The following is an 18,737-nucleotide window of genomic DNA, read 5'->3' on the forward strand; positions in this document are numbered from 1 at the left end:
GCACATGGCACAGATATACAGGCAAGTAATACTCATATACATAAGATAATTTTCTTTTTTTGTTGGTTTTTTTTTTAAGACAGAGTTCCTCTGTGTAGCCCTGGCTGTCCTAGGACTAGCTCTGTAGACCAGGCTGGCCTCAAACTCACAGAGATCTGCTGCTTCTGCCCCCTGAATGCTGGGATTAAAGGTGTGTGCCACCACTGCCTGGCCAAAGTTTTTAAAATGTTTTATCCACTGTGTTGGCAACAATCCTTTAATTTCGTTACATTTTTTCTATTTTGTGGTTTGCAGATTGTAGTTTGCTGGACCTAAGCTTAAATATTGGGAGATGAGGGTAAAATCAGACTGTTTAATGTGCTGAGGGTGAGTGGCTGTTGGGTGTTCAGTCCTAAAAGGGACATCTGTACCACCCTCTCCAAGGCTCAGGGAACGTTGCAGGGTGGGGATGGGGGCGGGAAGAACATAAGAGCCAGAAGGTGAGGGGTGCCATGAAACATTGTCTTCTGGATATGGCATAGCGGTTGCACCCATGAACCCATAACTCTGGGCTTATCAAAGTGCCATCATGAATGAGAGGGACTCAGCAGGCCTCATCCCTCTCTAAGAAGCTATAGGCAGTTAATAGTCATGGGGGGTCACATTCCTCAATAGTGCAGCCACTGGTGAGTTTCCCTCACTCAAGTAAGTGAACCCGCCCTACCCATGCCTATTCAGAAAACCCCAGTTCACTGCAGTGGGGCACATACACACCAAGGACAAGCAAGTAGGAGAGGGCTTGTCACGAAGGGGGTCTGCAGGAAGAGGAAGGGGATTAGAGAGGGCAGTGGGAGGAATATGATCAAAGCACATTGCATATGTACGGAGCTACAGAGGAATTATTTTAAGCCTTAAAAAGTGGGGATCTAGACTATTGTGAGTTATTCATGTTTGTGTGTTCTAAGGGGGTCAGCAGGGATCACTGAGAAGGGACAGTAATTGTGGGCTCACTGGAGGGCAGTTATGTGACCAACAGTGATTGGAAGTTGCTGTCACCTGGGGCAGGGTGAAGGTCAATTCATTAATTGAGGGGCCTCAGAGACTTGGAGGATTGGTTCCCAAGGAAGCAGGTGAGCAGTAAATGCCAGTGGGACTGCTGATGCCTGTTGGATGGACAGACATGGGTGGCGGGTGACTCAGGCAGGCAGTACATAGGTCTATGAACTCCGTGAAAATAGGAGTCACAGAAGCTGAGTCTCTGAGATGACTAATGGCAGTCATTCTAAGCCAGGTGACTCCAGAACAAATGGAGGAGTGTCACTAAGGGGTCGTGAAAGGTCTCCATGGAGCAGCAGTAGATATCACTGATGGGCAGTGGCCACTGGATAATGGTGGTACCCAGGAGCAGTGGCAGCACTGGGAGGTCAATGGTCAGCTGTGGTAATGGGCAGGGGGACAGGAAAGCTGACCAGTGCATGGAGAATCTCTGCTTTGGGATCTGGAGATCTGTGCAAGAAGGGAATGAGAATCCAGCTGGGAGGTCCAGTGGAGTCTATTTCTCCAGAAGGAGGTATCCTTTCTGCAGAAAAAGTTTGTTTCTCCCATAGGCTCAAGTTTGGCCAATAAGTAAGCCTGTCCCTCTGAATACTGACTGGAAGGGTAACGGATCTCCACTGGGGTAACTTAATTGGTGGGGATGTTTTGTCTTCTGCTTGGCTGGGATTAATTTTAGTCAGCAAGGAAGGGGGGCTCTATTTCTCTGGGACCACTGCTCTGTCTAAATGTCTATCTTCTTGTCTGTCTAAAATTCTATCTGGCTATCCAGATGGGAGTCTGTTCTCTTGGGATCCTGTCTATCTTGATGGTTAATCTTGACTGTCAGCTTGACACATCTGAGAAGAGGGAACCTCCATTGAACTCCATTACGTCAGGTTGTTTGTGGACGTGAATGTGGACATACTGTTTTAAATTGCTAACTGATGTAGGGGGTCCAGTTCATTGTGGGTGGGGCTACCCCAGGCAGGTAGGTGGTCCTGGGCTATATAAGAAAACTAGCAGAAAAAAAATATATTATTTGAAGAAAGCTGACTGCACAAGGAGAAAGCAAGCTAGCGATGCAGCAGTCCTCAGGGGACTCTGCCTCTGTTCCTGCCCCCAGGTTCCCACTTGAGTTCTCTCAGTGATGGGCTGTGATCTGTAAGTCAAATCAACTCCCTTAGATAGGGTTTCTATTACCGTGATCACCATGACCAAAAACAGCTAGGGGAGGAAAGGATTTATTTCACCTACCCTTCCAAATCACAGTTTATCATCAAATGAAGTCAAAGCAGGAACTCAAGGCAGGAACCTGGTAGGCAGGAACTGAGGCAGAGGCCATGGCATGTTCTTACTGGCTTTGCTTAACTGCTTTCCTAGAGCACTCAGGACCACCAGCGCAGGGCTCGTACTAGGAGCACCGTGAGCTTGGATCCTCCCACATCAATCAGTCTTTAGGCCACAGGCAAATCTGGTGGGGGCACTCATCAGTTGAGGTTTTGTTTTCCCAAATGACTTTGGTTTGTTTCAGGCTGAGATAAACTAGCCAGCACACGCCTCAAGGTGCTTTTGGTCACGATGTTTGTAACTGCTACTGCAAACAAACTAGATCAGAAATTGATACGAGGAGTGGGTTTTTGCTGTGCTGAACCTGACAGTGTTGATTTGGGGGAGGACTGTGGAGGATTTGGGATCTTTGGACTGGGAAAGCCACTAAGTGTTCGCGAACTGTTCTGTAGGACCTTGGAAGAGAAGATAACAATGGCTTACAATGTTTCTGAGGGAAGTTTGAGAATCTTTCTCAGTTCTATTTGTGTGGTATATTTGAATCCAGAATCTGGAAGTGAAGCCTTCTTTGTTTTACTGGGGTGTTGGATGCTGAGAGCGCAACGGCAATTATTAAGAGGCCAGTATCACTGAGGTGTACCCTGGGTCAGTATACAGAAGCTGTGGTCTGGGCTGGGTGCATCTCTAGCTGATAGCTGAACTTGGTAATGGATGAAAGCCTCCCACATGGAACTGGTTTGTAGGCATGAAGGGGTCATCAAGCGCAGCAGATTTGGTACTGTGGCTGGGTGGCAGACTCTCTGCAGAGCTGAGTCTCAGTTTTAGTGAAAATCAGCATCGAAGGGGTCATGGAGAGAAGCTGAAGTCTGCCCCCATGTAAAAGTGCCAGAGTTCATGAGGAGGTCAAGAGAAGCCACTGGTGAAGGCACAGCCTTCCTAGCTGCAGCGAAGACCCCAGCATACTGGAGACTACTGGATATCAGTCAAGGACAATTAACAGAGAGGATCCAGCCTAAGCTTACGAGACAAGCTGTGTGTGCTGCAGATAGCAGAGGCAGAGAGTGGGACCGTGTCTTACTGTTCTATTGCTGTGAAGAGACACCATGACAGAGGCAGTTTATAAAAGAAAGCATTTAATTCGGGGATTGCTTACTGTTTCAGGGATTGCATCCATGACCGTCATGGCCAGGGCATATGGCAGCAGGCCGGCAGGCATGGTGCTGGAGCAAAAACTGAGAGCTTACATATCAATAAGCAGCCAACAGAGAAAGCAAGACTGGGCCTGGTAAGGGCTTTTGAGACCTCAAAGCCCACCCACTGTCTCACCTTCTTCAGCAAGGCTACACCTCCTAACACTTAAGCAGTCCACCAAGGGCATCAAACATTTAAATACTGGGAGTCATTCTCATTCACAGCATCACAGGCTGCCCGTCCTTTGGAGCTCAGAAGATTGTGTGTGAATGAATACCAACTGTCAAACACTGAGCTGCAAAATTTGAGCAATGATGTTGGGCTTGGGGTTTGCTTTGATCTGATTATAACTGTTCCCTGGTTCTGCCCTTGTGCAATAAGAAAGTATTAACATGTTCTACCCATTGTAAATGATAGTAACTTGTAAGCCAAGTAAACCCTTCCCTCCTCAAGCTGCTTTTGGTCACGGTGCTTGTCACAGCAACCAAAAGCAAACTGGAGCAGAACCCTGTCTAGATAAAACTGGTCTGACTGGTTGCTGGCAAAGAGGGCAGGAATGTTTGACTCTAACTGGATCTGATGCTTTCTATAGTTATAACACTCAGAGTCCTTGGTCCACTGGCCACTCAAGAGCTGAGGACTGAGTTGACCGGTGCTCTGAGGGGCCCAGCCTGAACTGCTGTTTCAAAGGGAAAAAGAAACAACAGTGGAAAGCCTGGGAGACAGTGCTTTAACTCAGGAGGTTTGTGGGGAGATTCTTGATGATAACCCCTAATACCCAATTATTCTCAAGCTCTCTTTTCCACTGAACCAAAAAAATTCAACAAACCGAATGGACAGAAGATATTGTCAAACACCCTTCCCCCACACACACTTCACTGCTTCACTGTTAAAAACGCTCAGGCTCCACAGGCTGACACCCTAGCCATCGCAAGCTTGACCTTCGGCAAACAGAATGCACAACCCTCTCCATCTGCAAGCAGGAGTTTGAGCCCAGCAGTACCAGGGCTTCCTGGAGAGCTCCTCTGGGGTTCCCCAATCTCCTCAGAGGTTTCAGCATTCTGAATCAATGGTTCCTTCCTTGGAACAACATCAGCATCTCGAGGCTACAGGTACACATCATAAAGAGAACGCCACACTACACTTTAGCGCTCTCTGGAGGCTATATAGTGGTAGTACAGCTGACTATTAACAGGATCTAGAACTACCTATGAGGTAAGCCTTCAGGCACACCCCTGAGAAATCTCTAGACCAGTGAGAGGCCTCTAGACCAGTCATCCTCAACCTGTGGGTTGCAATTCCTTGACAAACCTCTGTCTCCAACAATATTTATATTACGATTCAAAACAGCAGCAAAATTACAGCTATATACTTTTATATAAAGTAGCAACAAAAATAACTTTATGGTTGGGGGTCACTACAACATAAGGAACTGTATCAAAGGGTCACATCATTAGGAAGGTTGAGAAACACTGCTCTAGCCAAGTGTGTGAGGCATTAATATAGATTAAGCTGAGGCAAGAACCATCCTAAAAATAGGCGGCACCATTCCCTGGGCTTAAAATTCTGCACTGAATAAAAAGGAAGCTAGCTGACAAGCAGCATTCCCCACACTATGCTTCCTATGTTAATTCAAGTTCTTGCTGCCATAACTTCCCTGTCCCAAGGTACTGTATTTGAACTGACAAAATTAATCCTTCCTTCCTCAAGAGACTTCTCGGGGTGTTTTGACATAAACTGAGACTGAGAAGTGGGGCCGCTGCTGTCAGACCCTGTGGTTTGTAGATCATGGGAACTTGTTTGATTGTAGGAAGGGAAGGAATTTAGAACTGTGGACAGGAAAAGCAATTGAGAACCGCCAGTAGAGCCCAAAGGGCTTACATCTGTGTGCTAGTCTACGAAAATGACTTCATTCCGCCATGCCCTGAGAACTGAGGTGAAACTGGATGTAAACTCAGTGGACAAAGACAGAGGAGCTGTCAGGCTGGTGATGAGGATGCAGCCGCACTGTTAGAGCAATCAGCACCACTGAGAAACACCTGTCAAAGCACTGGATCACAGTGTCTCCCCAGGCTAGCACCAATTTGGTGTAGCTGTGGTCCAAGGACACCAGGCTATGTTGTATTTTAGCAGCAGAACTTGACAGCACCATCTATGTGGGTCCTGGATTTTCAGCCATGAAAGATGCAAGATTGAGGGGTTCAAGGAGTCATATCGATGGTTTCAAAGAACAGATAAAGCCAGGCAATGTGTGGCAGGGTAGGTATGGGGTCACTGCATGAAGCTGTGAAGGTAAAGCCTAAATTGTAACAGAGATCCCAGGATACTGGAGCTACCAGGACCATGAGATTAATGCTGTTCCCAGATTTGAAAATGGTATCTTTCCAGTGGTGTTGGTGCACGCCTGTAATCCCAGCACTCTGGAGGCAGAGACTGGTGGATCTCTGTGAGTTCAAGGTCAACCTAGTCTAGAGTGAGTTCCAGGATAGACAGGGCTACACAAAGAAACCCTGTCTTGAAAAAGCAAACGATCAGACTAAAATGACATTCTTTTTATTTGTTCGGTTTTGAGACAAGGTTTCTCTGTGTAGCCATGGCTACCCTGGAATTCCCTCTGCTCCCATGTTCTGGGATTAATGGCATGCGCCACCACTGCCCTGCAAAAGTCTTTATTATATTTTTATTTATTTTTTTGTGCATGGAGGCATATGTGGGGAGAACAACTTGTGGGTTTGGGTTCTCTCCTTCCTTCATGGGGACTTGGGGACTGAACTCAGCTTGTCAGGGTTGGCAGTAAGTACCTTTGCCTGTTGAGACATTTGCTGATGCAGAAATTGACATCCTTAAAATCTACATATTAACTTTTCCCCTAGACTGTCACCTCTCCAAGGCGGCCTCACCTACCTGCCATTCCCATGGAGGAAATGTACTCAGACAAGTGCTCACACGTGTTGCTGGCAGCACCAGAGGCCTCTTAATGATGGATCTGGTCAGAAACCTGCATCATTGACCTGTAGCTCCCATCTGATGTTAACCTGGCCTCAGCACACTTCCTCTGGTACTTTATTTAGAAGTGAACAATCAGATCAGGCATGGTAGAACATACCTTTCAACTCAGCATTTGGGAGGCAAAGGCAGAAGAGTTCAAAGCTAGTCTGGTCACCACAGTAAATTTATAACCCAATCTCCCACGTCTCACCTCCCTTGTGTTCCCACCATTGCTTCTTTTACACGAGCCCCTCCTCCACTTTACAATGACCTAATAGTAATTACCAATGCCGCTGTGGTTTTTCTCTCTCCGCTCACATCCACAGGAACTAATACACTAACTAGCACACAAAATGCAATTGGTGGCCCTTCAGGTTCCCCCAAACTAGTATTTAAGGAAATGTGTGTTTCGCAGTCAACTAACACTCCACTTTAAAGATCTTTGGGACATCACAGAAAGGCAAAATTTATAGGCATACAAGAATAGGAATTGCATGTCAAATGAACAGGAAATATTTTCAATAAAATTATGGAAGAAAAATCTCCCAACTCTAGATGAAGTGATGCCCAAGGAGATACAAGAGGCCCACAGAACACCAAATGGGCAGGACCAGAAAAGAAACTCTGTGTGTCATATCAAAATAATTTAAAAAACCAAACACACAGAACAGAGTGTGGAAAAAGTTACAACAAAGAACAAACTCATATTCAAGCATGCTTAGTGCTTAAGAACACTAGATGCTGCTGCTGCGGTGGTGGTGCACACCTTCAATCCCAGCTCTCAGGAGGAAGAGGGAGGCAGATCTCTAGATTCTAAGCCAGCCTGGTCTACAGAGCTAGTTCTGGGACAGCCAAGAACCATACAGAGAAACCACCTTGAAAAACCAAAAGGAGAAAAAGAATACTAGGATGCTCTTTAAGACCAAGTTCAATTTCCAGCATCCATATGATGGCTAAAAACTGTCTAACTCCAGACCTAGGGGATCCTACACCCTCTTCTGGCCTCCTCAGGCACCAGACCTGCAAGTGGACAGACTTGTATGCAGGCAAAACACTTTTACCCATAAAATTTAAAAAGAAAAAGACATTCTAATCCTTAGAAACTGTAACTGCGATGCATTTGAAGGGTCTCTCCCCTCGACCGAAGAATGGATAAGGAAAATGTGATACATTTACACAATGAAGTACTACACAGCAGAAAAGAATAACATCTTGAATTTTGCAGGCAAATGGATGGAGCTAGAAAATATCGTTTTGAGTGAGGTAACCCCAGACCCAGAAAGACAATTATCAAGTGGTTTTTAAACATAAAGCAAAAGCAACAACAACAAAAACAGCCTACAAATCACAATTCCAGAGAACCTAGACAACAATGAGGACACCAAGAGAGAATACATGGATCTAATTTACATGGAAAGTAGAAAAAGACAAGATCTCCGGAGTAAATTGGGAACATGGGGACCACGGGAGAGGGTTGAAGGGGAGGAGTCAGGGAGGGGGGCAGAGAAAAATATAGAGCTCAATAAAATTCAATAAAAGGAAAGAGAAAGAAGGGTCTCTGCAAATATAACTGAGTTCAGAACTGTGTAAATAAGATCATCCCAGATCATGGGCTGTAAACCCTCTGACAAAGGTCCTTCTAAGAGAAGCATTCAAGAAATTTGATAGGCAAAGGAAGCATGGAAGACAAAGGCTGGCACTGATGCGCTCGAGTCGACAATAATGAATGCCCAGGGTTGCTGGCAGTCATCACAAGCAAAAGAGCAACAGATCCCCACCCTACACATACAGACTTAGGAGGGAGTGAACACCCTGACCTTGCACCATGACTCTAAAACTAACAATTTCTATTAAATTACCTGGTCCCTAGTAATTCCTATGGCAGCTATAAGAAATAAACACAGGACACCACAATTTTGATTTTACTTGTTTTAAAATTTCAACAATACACACAACACACACACACACACAAAGATTCATTCTTCCAAGAAAGAAGCAAAAATCCCCAAGGCTTTGCAGAGGAACTGGATCCATGAGCTGTAATGGTGGTTTCATCCCAGACTTTCCAACACAGTGGCCTCCGTGGCTCCTACGCCTCCCTTTCTCCTCTTCTACTGGGTCTCATGTCATTCAGATGGTTTCTGTTACCTCACACTAATTCAGTTCTCGGGATTCCATGCAGACATGTCTTATGCTGTCCTGACACGCTTCCTCAGAGGTCTCCTCCTAACTGCATGATGGATTGTAAACTCTAGTGCATTTGCAGGGTCTTGACAACCACTCTACATAAACCCAGGGTCCCCAGGCATAAACAGAAATGTGGGTACAGAGAAGGCGTAAGTTGGGAGAAACTGGGGCACAGACTTAGAATCTTGAGGCACCTCCCCGTGTGCTGTTGGATAGGCCCATCTGCAAGAGTTAGAGGAAGGGCAGGCAGGTTGTTGGTGTTACCATGTCTCCTGGGAAAGAGGGAGGATGCACCTGCTTGGCAGAGGGACCCTGTTAAACTGACAAGTTAGGCTGGCACTGGAATGGGGTCAGCTTGCTGCTGGTGAAAAAGACTTACCCTAAACCACCTAGATAACTGATCACAGGGCCCAACTCCCAAAACAACCACTCATTTCCCAGTGGGGAGTCTGTACCATCCCCAGCCTGAGAGGGGCTGTTTATACTCCACATAAAACAAGGCCCGAGGACACTCCACAGTCATTAGGTCTTCAACTCATGGACACTCTGTGGGCTTCATCTTTCAGATTTGGCCTGACAAGAGAGTAGGCCTACTGTGACCAGTGAGAGGCACTTGGGTAGCATGACGACAGAGGGTTTATTTTGGATCCTTCCAGCCCCCACTTGGGATTAGTAAATCTGTCTGTGACAAGTCCCTGTCCCAGAAGTCCAAGTCCGCATCCTGACTGGCCAGCAGCTCACAGGTCACTCAGCGCTCAGGAAGACCCTCTTGCGGGCAGTGTTGGTATAGGGGTGCCAGCGCCACTCCACGTCTGCCGTGGCCTCCTGCTCCAGTGTGCCCAGGCGAATCATGTATACTAGGGTCAGGGGAAAAAGATGTCATCCCACGCACAACCAAGCCCCTCCTTAACCACCCCCCAGGCATAAACTAAAGCTCCAAACTCACACTTCAGCTCGAACCGAGGCCCAACCTCAGTCAGCTCCACATTGCGGTGGTCTGTCTTCTTGTAGACATGGTGCCTGGGGAGAGAGCAAGCAGAGATAGGGACATGCCTCAGAAGGGCTGTGGGTCAGCCAAAAGGCTACGAAGGTCATGGGGTGCCAGATGCAGCCCAGAGACGCACCGGAAGGAAATGTAGTCATCCTGGTTTGCAAAGGTGATGACCCGATGGCTGTCGTCTTTGGGCACAGGGAACAGGTAACGAAGGATATCAGACACCTGGGGCACAGGAAGGGACAGTCACAAGTGGCTGGCCTGATCCTTACTCCCCACCTCCAACACTACCCCAAGGCTCCTGTACTTACCCGCTTGCCCAACCGTGAGGTGAAGCCGTGAGTGATGAGGTGAGGCTTGGCCTCTGACATGGTGCCCAGGTCAGGGATGTCATGCCGCATAACCACATTGCACAGTGTGAAGTACGCCGTGGGACCGAAGGGCAGATGGCTGACAATGAGCCCCACTGTAGGGTACAGGCTGTCAGACACTCTGCCACGAGAACAACCCCAGCTCCCTTCTCCTGTGGCAGGCCTTACCAGGTGTGCCTCGGTGCTCATGGACAACCAACAGGTCGGTGACCCCATTGGCTTTGCAAGCCCGCACCAGCGCTCCAACCTCATGCCGACCGCGGTTCATGCGCTGGGCACCTGGGAACACCAGTTTCAGTTCCTGCCATAGACCAATGTCGAATTAGAATTGGGGCCACTGACCATGGGCATCCCCTACTCCCCGCCCCCTAGTACCTTTGCAAACATCTTCAGGCGAGAACTGGGGTCTCGGGAGGTAGTGATCATGATTTTAGGATCCTCAACTCCAGCCCATCGATATTCATCATCTACATGGCTGGTCACACCTGTCGGGACAGCAAGAGACAAGAAAATGCTGAGTCTACTCAAGAGAATCTTCACGGATGGAAATGCACCTCCAGTGGCCAGGACAGCTACCCTTGGTTACCCAGCACAGCTGAGCAAGGAAGTGTTCTGTGGTGGCACAGTTCTGAACTGCTAGAACAAGAGGTGGGAGACTTCCCTTCTTCACAACAAATACCTATAATCTCTGTGGTTCCTTCCCTGCTTATTAAATAATGCTGTGACGAGACATGAGGGTGCAGAGCCCTGTCCTTAGCTCCCATGAGGGGGAGTGAGCTAAGGACAGCACTCTGCACCAGCAGACACTCCCGTGAGGGGGAGTGAGCAAAGAGCAAAAGCTACTGTGTTCATCGTTTTGTAAACGAAACTAAAAGCCCCCATTTAGGGAGAGTCCTGCGATGTCGCAACACAGGCGAACAGGAGGGAGCGGGGGATGGGCACAGAAACACCCGGACACTTCCATCCATCAGGTGGGAAACTGCCCAGTGTGGCTGAAGAGGACAAGGAGCACAGTGCGCAGAGAAGTTGGTTCAGTGTGGAAGAGGGCTGCACAGCACAGTTCTACCTTCGCCGCCAGCATCATCGAACTCCAGGGACCCCTGTAAGGCTAGAGCCTCCCGGCGCAGGTCAGAGGGAATCAGCTGGTTTTCTGCAAGAAAAAGACAGAGAGCTGAGTGAGACACAAGCAGGGCCCATAAACTTATAAGACACTGTGGTTTACTAGCCTGCACAAAGTTGATGGGAAAGCACTCTACTTCTTTCTTAACGGAGTCAATACAGAAATAGAGGAGCAGAGAAGCAATAAACCAGCTATGTTACTTACTTCACTTGAGAAATGCTCTGGAGATGTGCACGGCTTTCGCTTTTAACTGTTGCAATTACAAAGTATGCCACCACACTAGTTACCAACTTCTTACCTAATTGTCAGCTTATGGCACCTGCAGAGCTCATTTTTATGTATTATTTTTATAACCAGACAAAAATTTAAAGAAGTTTTGGTAACTCAACGATGGGCATTTTGTTTGCAGGTCCAGGACCCTGGTCCTGAGGAACATTATAAAACAAACAAACAAAAAAAGACTGTTCTTAATGTAGGAAGAAAGAATCATGATCCCAAAGTCTTCACACAAGGACACTAAGCTGGGTGTGGAGGTTCATGCCTTTGATTCCAGGGCTTAGGAGACAGAGGCAGATGGAGCTCTGTGAGTTTGAGGCTAGCCTGGTCTACACAGTGAATACAGGTCAGCCAAGGCTACAAAGTAAGACCTTGTTCCAAAAACAATTGCAAAACAGTATAAAAAGAACACTGCTAGGCTTGATGCACAGAATACTTCAAGGTGAGTGGCCTATGCTGGTTGTGGGTCAGATGTTTCCCCTGAAGGGGATAAAGTGGGGTAGTCGGGGGCTAAGCTGTGATGTGACACTCTGGAAAATCAAACACATTTGAGTATCCCATCCACAGGCAGTGGAGGGGAGGGCCACAACAACAGCACTCCTTCCAGCTACCAATTGCAAACAGGCCCCATCTGCCACAGGAAAAGAATTCCCCAGTCACTCACAAGAAGGAATGTCTATCCACTGAGCACTCTCACCCAAACAAAGCGGCCAAACACATATACTCTAAAATCTTTAGACTTAAAACTAAATAGGTATAATGTAAGCACAAATAATAGATTAAAAAATGGTTTCTTTCTTTCTTTCTTTTTTTGAGACAGGATTTCTTTGTGTAGCCAAGGCTGTTCCAGAATTTGCTCCCTAGACCAGTCAGGCCTTGAACTCAGAGATCCACCTGCCTCTGCCTCCCTAGTGCTGGAATTAAAGGCGTGTACCACCACCGCCCAGCAAAACCAAATCAAACAACAAAATGGTTTCTTTTAATGCAATATTTAATATAGTGATTACTATAAATGTTAATATATCAATCGTTTTCCCTTTTATATTTTTGTGTTTGTGTGTCTGTCTGCGTTTACATGAACACACGTGAGGGTGGCTGCTGAGGCCAGAACACACTGGATCCCCTGGCGCTGGGGTTATAGGCAGTTGTGAGCCACTCCATGTGGGTACTGGGAAATGAATTTGGGTTCTCTGTAAGAGCAGTAAGTGTCTTTAACCCTTGAGTCATCTTTTCTTCACCTCGTTTTTTTTTTTTTTTAAGTTCTGAAGATGGGTCACAGACACTTAGCGCTATGCTCATGCAGGCCAAGCTGATCTGGACCTCATGCAGTCGGAGAAAGCACTCCCTCTACGTCCCCAGTTCGGGATTACAGGCATAGGCTACTAGGCCCAGTTTAGTTAGGCTGGTATCATGTTAGGCAGGCAGTCTAACAACTGAGGTACAATCCTGGCCCTGACATTATGCTTCCTAACTCAAGCAAGCTTTACGTAATACATACATACTTTATAGTCATAAAACGTACCACGGGTGATGAACAATAGATAGGAGACATAAACCTCCCTGGATACAGAACCAATGAAATAGGGATAAATATGACATTTCTAATTAAGCTCTGTGATAGAGGAATTTCATTTAATGGGACAAAAATGGAAACGTGGATAAAAGCAAGACAAAGTTTTAAACTTCTAACTCGAAAAACGAGATATTCTGTAAACGAAAGTAACAACCAACTTGTAAACATACGAGACTGCAGGCACAAATGGCCATACCGACCCTTCCGAAACCAGTGAGGTCGTACCTAACAGGCAAAGAACGAAGAGGTGTTCGGCCACACTAACACAAATACGCCAAGTTTAAACGCGTTTACAGCAGTGCATAGTAAGCTCTATCAAGGACTGGTACCCCGCCAGGATAGGGAGGAAGGCTCGAAGGCTCACCTTCAAGAGCACGCTTGACTCGCTCTTTCTTCTCCTGAACCGACCGCTGCGCATCCTCCCGGGCTTTGCGGTACAGGTACTCCCGGCGCAGGCGAGCCTCCCGACGGAGCTAGAGAACAGACGGGATCACTTTCCACTCCCGACCACCGAGGACCCCAACCCAGCCCTCCACGAGTCCCCCTCCACCACCACCATCAAGACAAATCCCGAACTCCAAACATCCTACCATGATGAGCGCCGCTCCCACACGAGTCTCTGATCTTTAGGAGCCGCCGGCACCACGCATCGCTCACTTCCGCCCTCAACCAGGAAGGCCTAGAGGCTTCACTCGAATGGGCTGCCGTCCGGAGTGCCCCACGTTAAGATGGCGAACGGCGGAGGGCATCGCAAGGCAGCCAATCAAGTCCCTGGATTCGGGATGTCACGTGCTTTAAGACAGCCCAGATAGACGAGTCTGCCCGCGGCCTCACTTAGCGATCAAACAGTCGGCTCGCGAAGACAAGAAGCGGAAAACTAGGCTGGTGGCTTCCTGGGACTAAGCTTACGGCCCGACTCTTCATAGCCGTCTGACTCGGGAAATAGTCTGCGTCCCGGTTCCCGGAGCGCCTTAGCCGTTGAGGCGGGCCACCCGGAGATCGTCGCCTTTGGCTTCCGGGTCACGACTAGGACCGCCCCCTAAAGGCGGATCTCAGACGCCGATTGGCTGCTATGCAAGTGGGCGGTGACTAGGCGGCTTGGAAGGAGGTGGCTTAGCTCCTCCGTGCCCAGAGAGGGGCTGAGCCATGGAGGTCTCGGCCCTGCGAGAGGAGCTGGACTCGATGTTCCTGCAGCTGCTCAGCGACCTGGAGGAGCTAGAGGCGAAACGGGCGGCGCTGAACGCCCGGGTGGAGGAGGTGGACCACGGGGAATGGAGGGAAGGACAGACGGCGGGCACAGGGAGGGAAACCGAGTCTCAAGTCTCTCCTACCTCCCCCAGGGTTGGCTCTCGCTTGCCAAGGCTCGCTATGCCATGGGCGCCAAGTCGGTAGGGCCCCTGCAGTATGCCTCGCGTATGGAGCCTCAGGTCCGCGTGCGCGCCAGGTGAGGCACCCTCCATGGAGTGTGCGTGGGTGGGACGTAGGCCTTTGTGGCCAGAGAGATCCATCTTCCCTTCTCCTTCAGCGAGGCCCAGGATGGACCCCAGACCTTCAGGGTGATCAAAGCTGACTCCCAGACCCCCGAGGAATTGGGGCCCCGCGAAGCATGTGAGTTCTCTTTCCTCCTGTCAGCCCAAACTCACTGAACATTTAGATGACTTAGTTCGGGATCTGGTTAATGGAGCGCGTCTAAGCTGGAGACTGGGCTGTTTGAGGAGCTTTTCCTTATTCTTTGATAGGGAGTTGCTGGATGGGACGTTTTATAGTGGAGAGATTTTGCAGTCAGAGGAAGTCTCATCAGCTGAACGGAAAATGTGCATCTCTGTATCTACGTGTTCCTTGGAAATAAACCTCTAATCCCAGTTAATCATTCCTGAGACAAAGAATGGGGAATTTCAGGGTCTTCCAGAACATTTAGGGAAAACGGGCAAGGTCAGTTACCGGCAAACAGAATCCTCTCTTCTGGAGTCAGTAGACACGTCACCTGATTACAAAGGGAAGGCTAGTACTGTTTCCAAACCCAGACACACATAAAGGTTGGGGGAAAATTTCTTTTCTTTGTTCTTTTATCTTTCTTTTTTTTTTGTTTTTTTTTTTTCAAGACATGGTTTCTCTGTGTAAAAACCCTAGCTGTCCTAGGACTTACTCTGTAGACCAGGTTGGCCTTGAATTTACAGCGATCCTCCAGCCTCTGCCTCCCGAGTGCTGGGATTAAAGATGTACCCACCACCACCCTACTTGTTGGGAGAATTTTCAAACCTTCAGTATTTTCCAGAACCATGAACTAGATTAATGAGTTCTTTGTGGTCACTAGGACTCTAACTTTTCTGTCTTCAGCTCTGCGTAGGCGCAAGGGCCCTACCAAGACCCAAGAGTCAGGGGCCTCAGTGGTCCCTCAAGATCCCTTGAACTGGTTTGGGATTTTGGTTCCTCACAGTCTTCGGCAAGCCCAGGCCAGCTTCCGGGATGGTAAGTGAACCCTTTTGGCTTTGTAGCCATGTACTGAATTCCAGCCCACTATCAATAGGGAGCCCTTGTACGCTAGCACCGCGGGAGGACTCTGCAGGTTTTCACTAGCAAACTGTGTTGCATGTCTGCTGGGGGTTTTCCCCCAAAGCACCCACTGCTGTTCTCAGCATTCTAGGTTCATGTTTGTCAACTGCTATGGGATATAATAGCAGCAGGGATCAAACGGAATATTTATCCTGGCAAACAAATAGACTTTTATTGTAGTTCCAGGCTCTGAAAGTCATGAGAAAAGTAACGTGGGAGGGAGTGGCTGGGGAGCTGGTTTATGAAGGAAGGGCCTCTCTGAGGAGACGAGGGAAGAACTTGGTGAGGGATCTGGAGGAACTATGTTCTAGCTAAAGAGACCAACTAGGCCCTAACTGGTCTAGTTACAAGGGCAGAAGCCCTGGGTACGTGGGTGGGTGGGTGGGGTATCTGGCAGAGGTGCCCAGAGGGCTGGAATGGAATCAGCAGAGCAGGAATACCAGGAGCTGGGACCAGGGAGCCAGACCTTAGTGAGGTTCAATGGGCGGGTGCAGAATCAGGATGAATCAGTAGGGCCAACAGAGTAACAAGAATCCTTGGGAAGCTGAGTGGGGACAGACTAGAGAGCAGAGAGTGGAAGCAGGTGCCAGGATGGGCCAGTCACGGGATGTAGGTAGAGGCCTTGGAAGTGGGGTAAACAGTGGGAACATGTTTTGGGAATGGAAGTTCCCAGTGTTTGCTAACAGCTTAGACGCAGGAGTGAGGGAAAGAAGAGTCCTCTCAGAACGTTGGGAGGCGAGAGCTGTTTCACCTGTGGTGGTGGGCAGGCTTCCAGGCGGCCGCTGAGGGAAAGCTGAGTGGCGATTATGTGTTAGTTCTTGTGGTTCAGCACCTGCATCTGCACTGGAGGGAGGTTTGGAAGTGTAGAGTGCTGATGTTTAATTTCCCAGGCTGTTGACGATGCACAGACACCTTGAGGTGAGATCATTTGAGGGCCAGGGAGTACCTAAGAAGACACTGGAGAGTAGGGCTCACAGACCGGGGATCTTAGAATCTAGGAATTCTGAGAAAGCATTTCCTGGAGAATTAGGGAGAATCCTGCTGCCCTGAGGATAAAGACAGGACTGCCTGGCCTACTGGGTGAGGTCACAGAGAACAGAGGGGTGTGCAGCCTAGAGGTGGATCGAGGTGGTTCAGGATCAGGTGCAAAGGGAGGGTGGAGAGAGAGCAGCTCAGAGCAGTGGTGGAGTTTGCTGGATGGAGGAAATGGGGCCGTGAGGTTTGTGGTCTGTGAGGTCCTCATCCCTGGCCATCATGGTAGATCAGAGAAGTGTCTTTGTTTTGGAGGGCATGCTGGTTTAGCACAGGTGAGGTGCTGAGGAGGTGAGGGTGTGGGTCAAGTGATGTCACACCTGGAACGGTTAGACTCTAGAGGCCAGAGCGGTCTGAGACTCACAGTCCCTGGGGGGATTGGGGACGGGGTCCATGTGTCATACCATGGTGACATTCTTCTCTCCCCAGGCCTTCAGCTCGCTGCAGATATAGCCAGCCTCCAGACTCGAATCACCTGGGGTCAGGATCAGCTCCGGGGCCTCCAGAAAAGACTGAAGGAGTTGGACCCTGGGCCTGCCTGACCTGAATCTACTTCGGAGGCACTGAGCATAGTCTTCTTGGATGCCCTGCCTTAGTCTTTCTTTCATAATAGCCCCTGCCTCCGCTAATGCCCCTCCTCAAAATGTCCTTAGTCTGCGTCGTTTCCAGCTCTGTGAATTAGGAAGTTGAGTTCTGAAGTTTGCTGAGGCAAGTGGAGCAGTGTCGAAAGCGGCTTGTAGGAAACCACTTCCAGGTCCACGTTCTCATAGAGCCCCCCGTCCTTTGGGCAAGTTAGGGGACAAGTGAATAACCTCGCACGGCCAAGTGGGATAAGGGAACACTGCATGCATGGTAATGGGAGAAAAGGAGTCTGGGAACTTAGGCCAGATCAGGACAATGTCATTCAATAGAAATACCTCTGGCTGGGCATGGCAGTGCATGCCCACTACTAGTCCCAGCAACTCTAGAGGCTGAGGCAGGAGGATCACTTACGCCCTGCAGTTAGAGACTAGCCTGGGCAACAGACCTTTTCTTTAAAATAGTATAGGACAATGCACACACACACACACACACACACACACACACACACACCAGAGTAGACTGTCAGGGAGGAGGGAGTATTCTATTATGAAAGGAAAAGAACCAAAAAACTTTGACATTCTTTCAGGGGAATTGAAGGGACCTTCCCACTCGTGTTTATATAGGATTGAAGTCCAGCCTCTTTGCTTGCTGAACTTGTATTCCTCCCTCTGGAACTGTACCCAACTGCACTTTTCTACTGAGCTAACTTGAGCAGTGTCTGGAGACTTGATGTTGGGGAGGGAGGTTCACTGTTTATGGGGTGTAAATATTTCTTCCCAATTTGTCGATTTTGCTTATATTGTTGTTCTCCTTCTTAATTGTAAAAATATGTAAAACTACAGAAAACGTGAATAAAGAAAGTGAAAGCTACAGTAACTGTCACCAAGCTCTTTGGTTTCTTAAGTCGATTGTATTTTATTTATGAGTGTTTTGCGTGTGAGCCTGTGCACCATGTGGGTTGCCTTATACCCTCCAAGAAGAGGGGAATGGATCTCCCGAAACTTAAGTTACAGATGGTTGAGCAGCCTCATGGGTGCTGGGAAACCCTGGGCCTCCTGAAGAGCCGCCAGGGACTGCTCTTAACCACTGAGCCATCCCTCCAGACTCTCTTCAATCAGTTTGTTTTTGTTTTGTTTTGTTTTCCTAGACAGGGTTTCACTATGGCTTTGGAGCCTGTCCTGGAACTAGCTCTTTAGACCAGGCTGGTCTCAAACTCACAGAGATCCGCCTGCCTCTGCCTCCCGAGTGCTGGGATTAGCTTTAAGGAAAGTTGAGTCTATATGATTTTTGGATTTGGGATTGTATTAATGCAATAATAAGGGAATTGTAATTGCTGTGGTTTTGCTGGGTTGTTCAGTGAATCGTGCACCCAGCTTTTCTATCAAAGTTCAGGCTGTAAGTTTTTCTGGCTGAGTATCTGAAAATTATTCATCAGGTTGTTACCAATTTTTGATGATAAGCAGCAAAAAGACTAGTTTAAGATTACAAGCCTGTGAGAGAAGCGAGCACTTCCCTTCCAGATTCCCTGGTCCTGTATGCTTGGGACTATTGAAACTAAAGGGAACACGG

The 18,737-nt window shown here is 48.3% G+C and overlaps 2 protein-coding genes across 2 annotated transcripts; one reads left to right on the top strand and one right to left on the bottom strand.

The window, feature by feature from the left end:
• Positions 1-8,389: 8,389 nt before the first annotated feature.
• Positions 8,390-14,035, bottom strand: Imp4 (IMP U3 small nucleolar ribonucleoprotein 4). Its single transcript, XM_075980501.1, has 9 exons — positions 13,592-14,035; positions 13,366-13,474; positions 11,099-11,182; positions 10,408-10,517; positions 10,201-10,333; positions 9,973-10,127; positions 9,792-9,886; positions 9,614-9,687; positions 8,390-9,524 (listed from the first exon to the last, which is right to left on the bottom strand). The coding sequence occupies exons 1-9, from the start codon at positions 13,592-13,594 to the stop codon at positions 9,412-9,414; spliced, it is 876 nt and encodes a 291-aa protein (XP_075836616.1). The 5' UTR covers positions 13,595-14,035; the 3' UTR covers positions 8,390-9,411.
• A 43-nt stretch (positions 14,036-14,078) lies between these two features.
• On the top strand, positions 14,079-18,050 carry Vma22 (vacuolar ATPase assembly factor VMA22). The gene is made up of 5 exons (XM_075980502.1): positions 14,079-14,258; positions 14,342-14,445; positions 14,527-14,609; positions 15,339-15,470; positions 17,016-18,050. Exons 1-5 carry the CDS (start codon positions 14,148-14,150, stop codon positions 17,126-17,128), a joined length of 543 nt encoding a protein of 180 aa, XP_075836617.1. The 5' UTR covers positions 14,079-14,147; the 3' UTR covers positions 17,129-18,050.
• Positions 18,051-18,737: the final 687 nt, after the last annotated feature.

This window comes from Microtus pennsylvanicus, chromosome 7 (genome assembly GCF_037038515.1).
Source record: "Microtus pennsylvanicus isolate mMicPen1 chromosome 7, mMicPen1.hap1, whole genome shotgun sequence".
In the NCBI taxonomy this organism is placed as follows: domain Eukaryota; kingdom Metazoa; phylum Chordata; class Mammalia; order Rodentia; family Cricetidae; genus Microtus; species Microtus pennsylvanicus.

What these genes read in the sequence shown, in the direction of transcription:
- Imp4 (XM_075980501.1), bottom strand. An exon ending in GCCTGAAGATGTTTGCAAAG is followed by an intron (nt 10,334 to 10,407) that starts GTACTAGGGGGC and finishes GGTCTATGGCAG; the next exon opens with GAACTGAAACTGGTGTTCCC. An exon ending in CCTCACGGTTGGGCAAGCGG is followed by an intron (nt 9,887 to 9,972) that starts GTAAGTACAGGA and finishes CCTGTGCCCCAG; the next exon opens with GTGTCTGATATCCTTCGTTA.
- Vma22 (XM_075980502.1), top strand. Translation starts at nt 14,148, where the DNA reads ATGGAGGTCTCGGCCCTGCGAGAGGAGCTGGACTCGATGTTCCTGCAG. An exon ending in CAGGTCCGCGTGCGCGCCAG is followed by an intron (nt 14,446 to 14,526) that starts GTGAGGCACCCT and finishes CTTCTCCTTCAG; the next exon opens with CGAGGCCCAGGATGGACCCC. An exon ending in ATTGGGGCCCCGCGAAGCAT is followed by an intron (nt 14,610 to 15,338) that starts GTGAGTTCTCTT and finishes TTCTGTCTTCAG; the next exon opens with CTCTGCGTAGGCGCAAGGGC.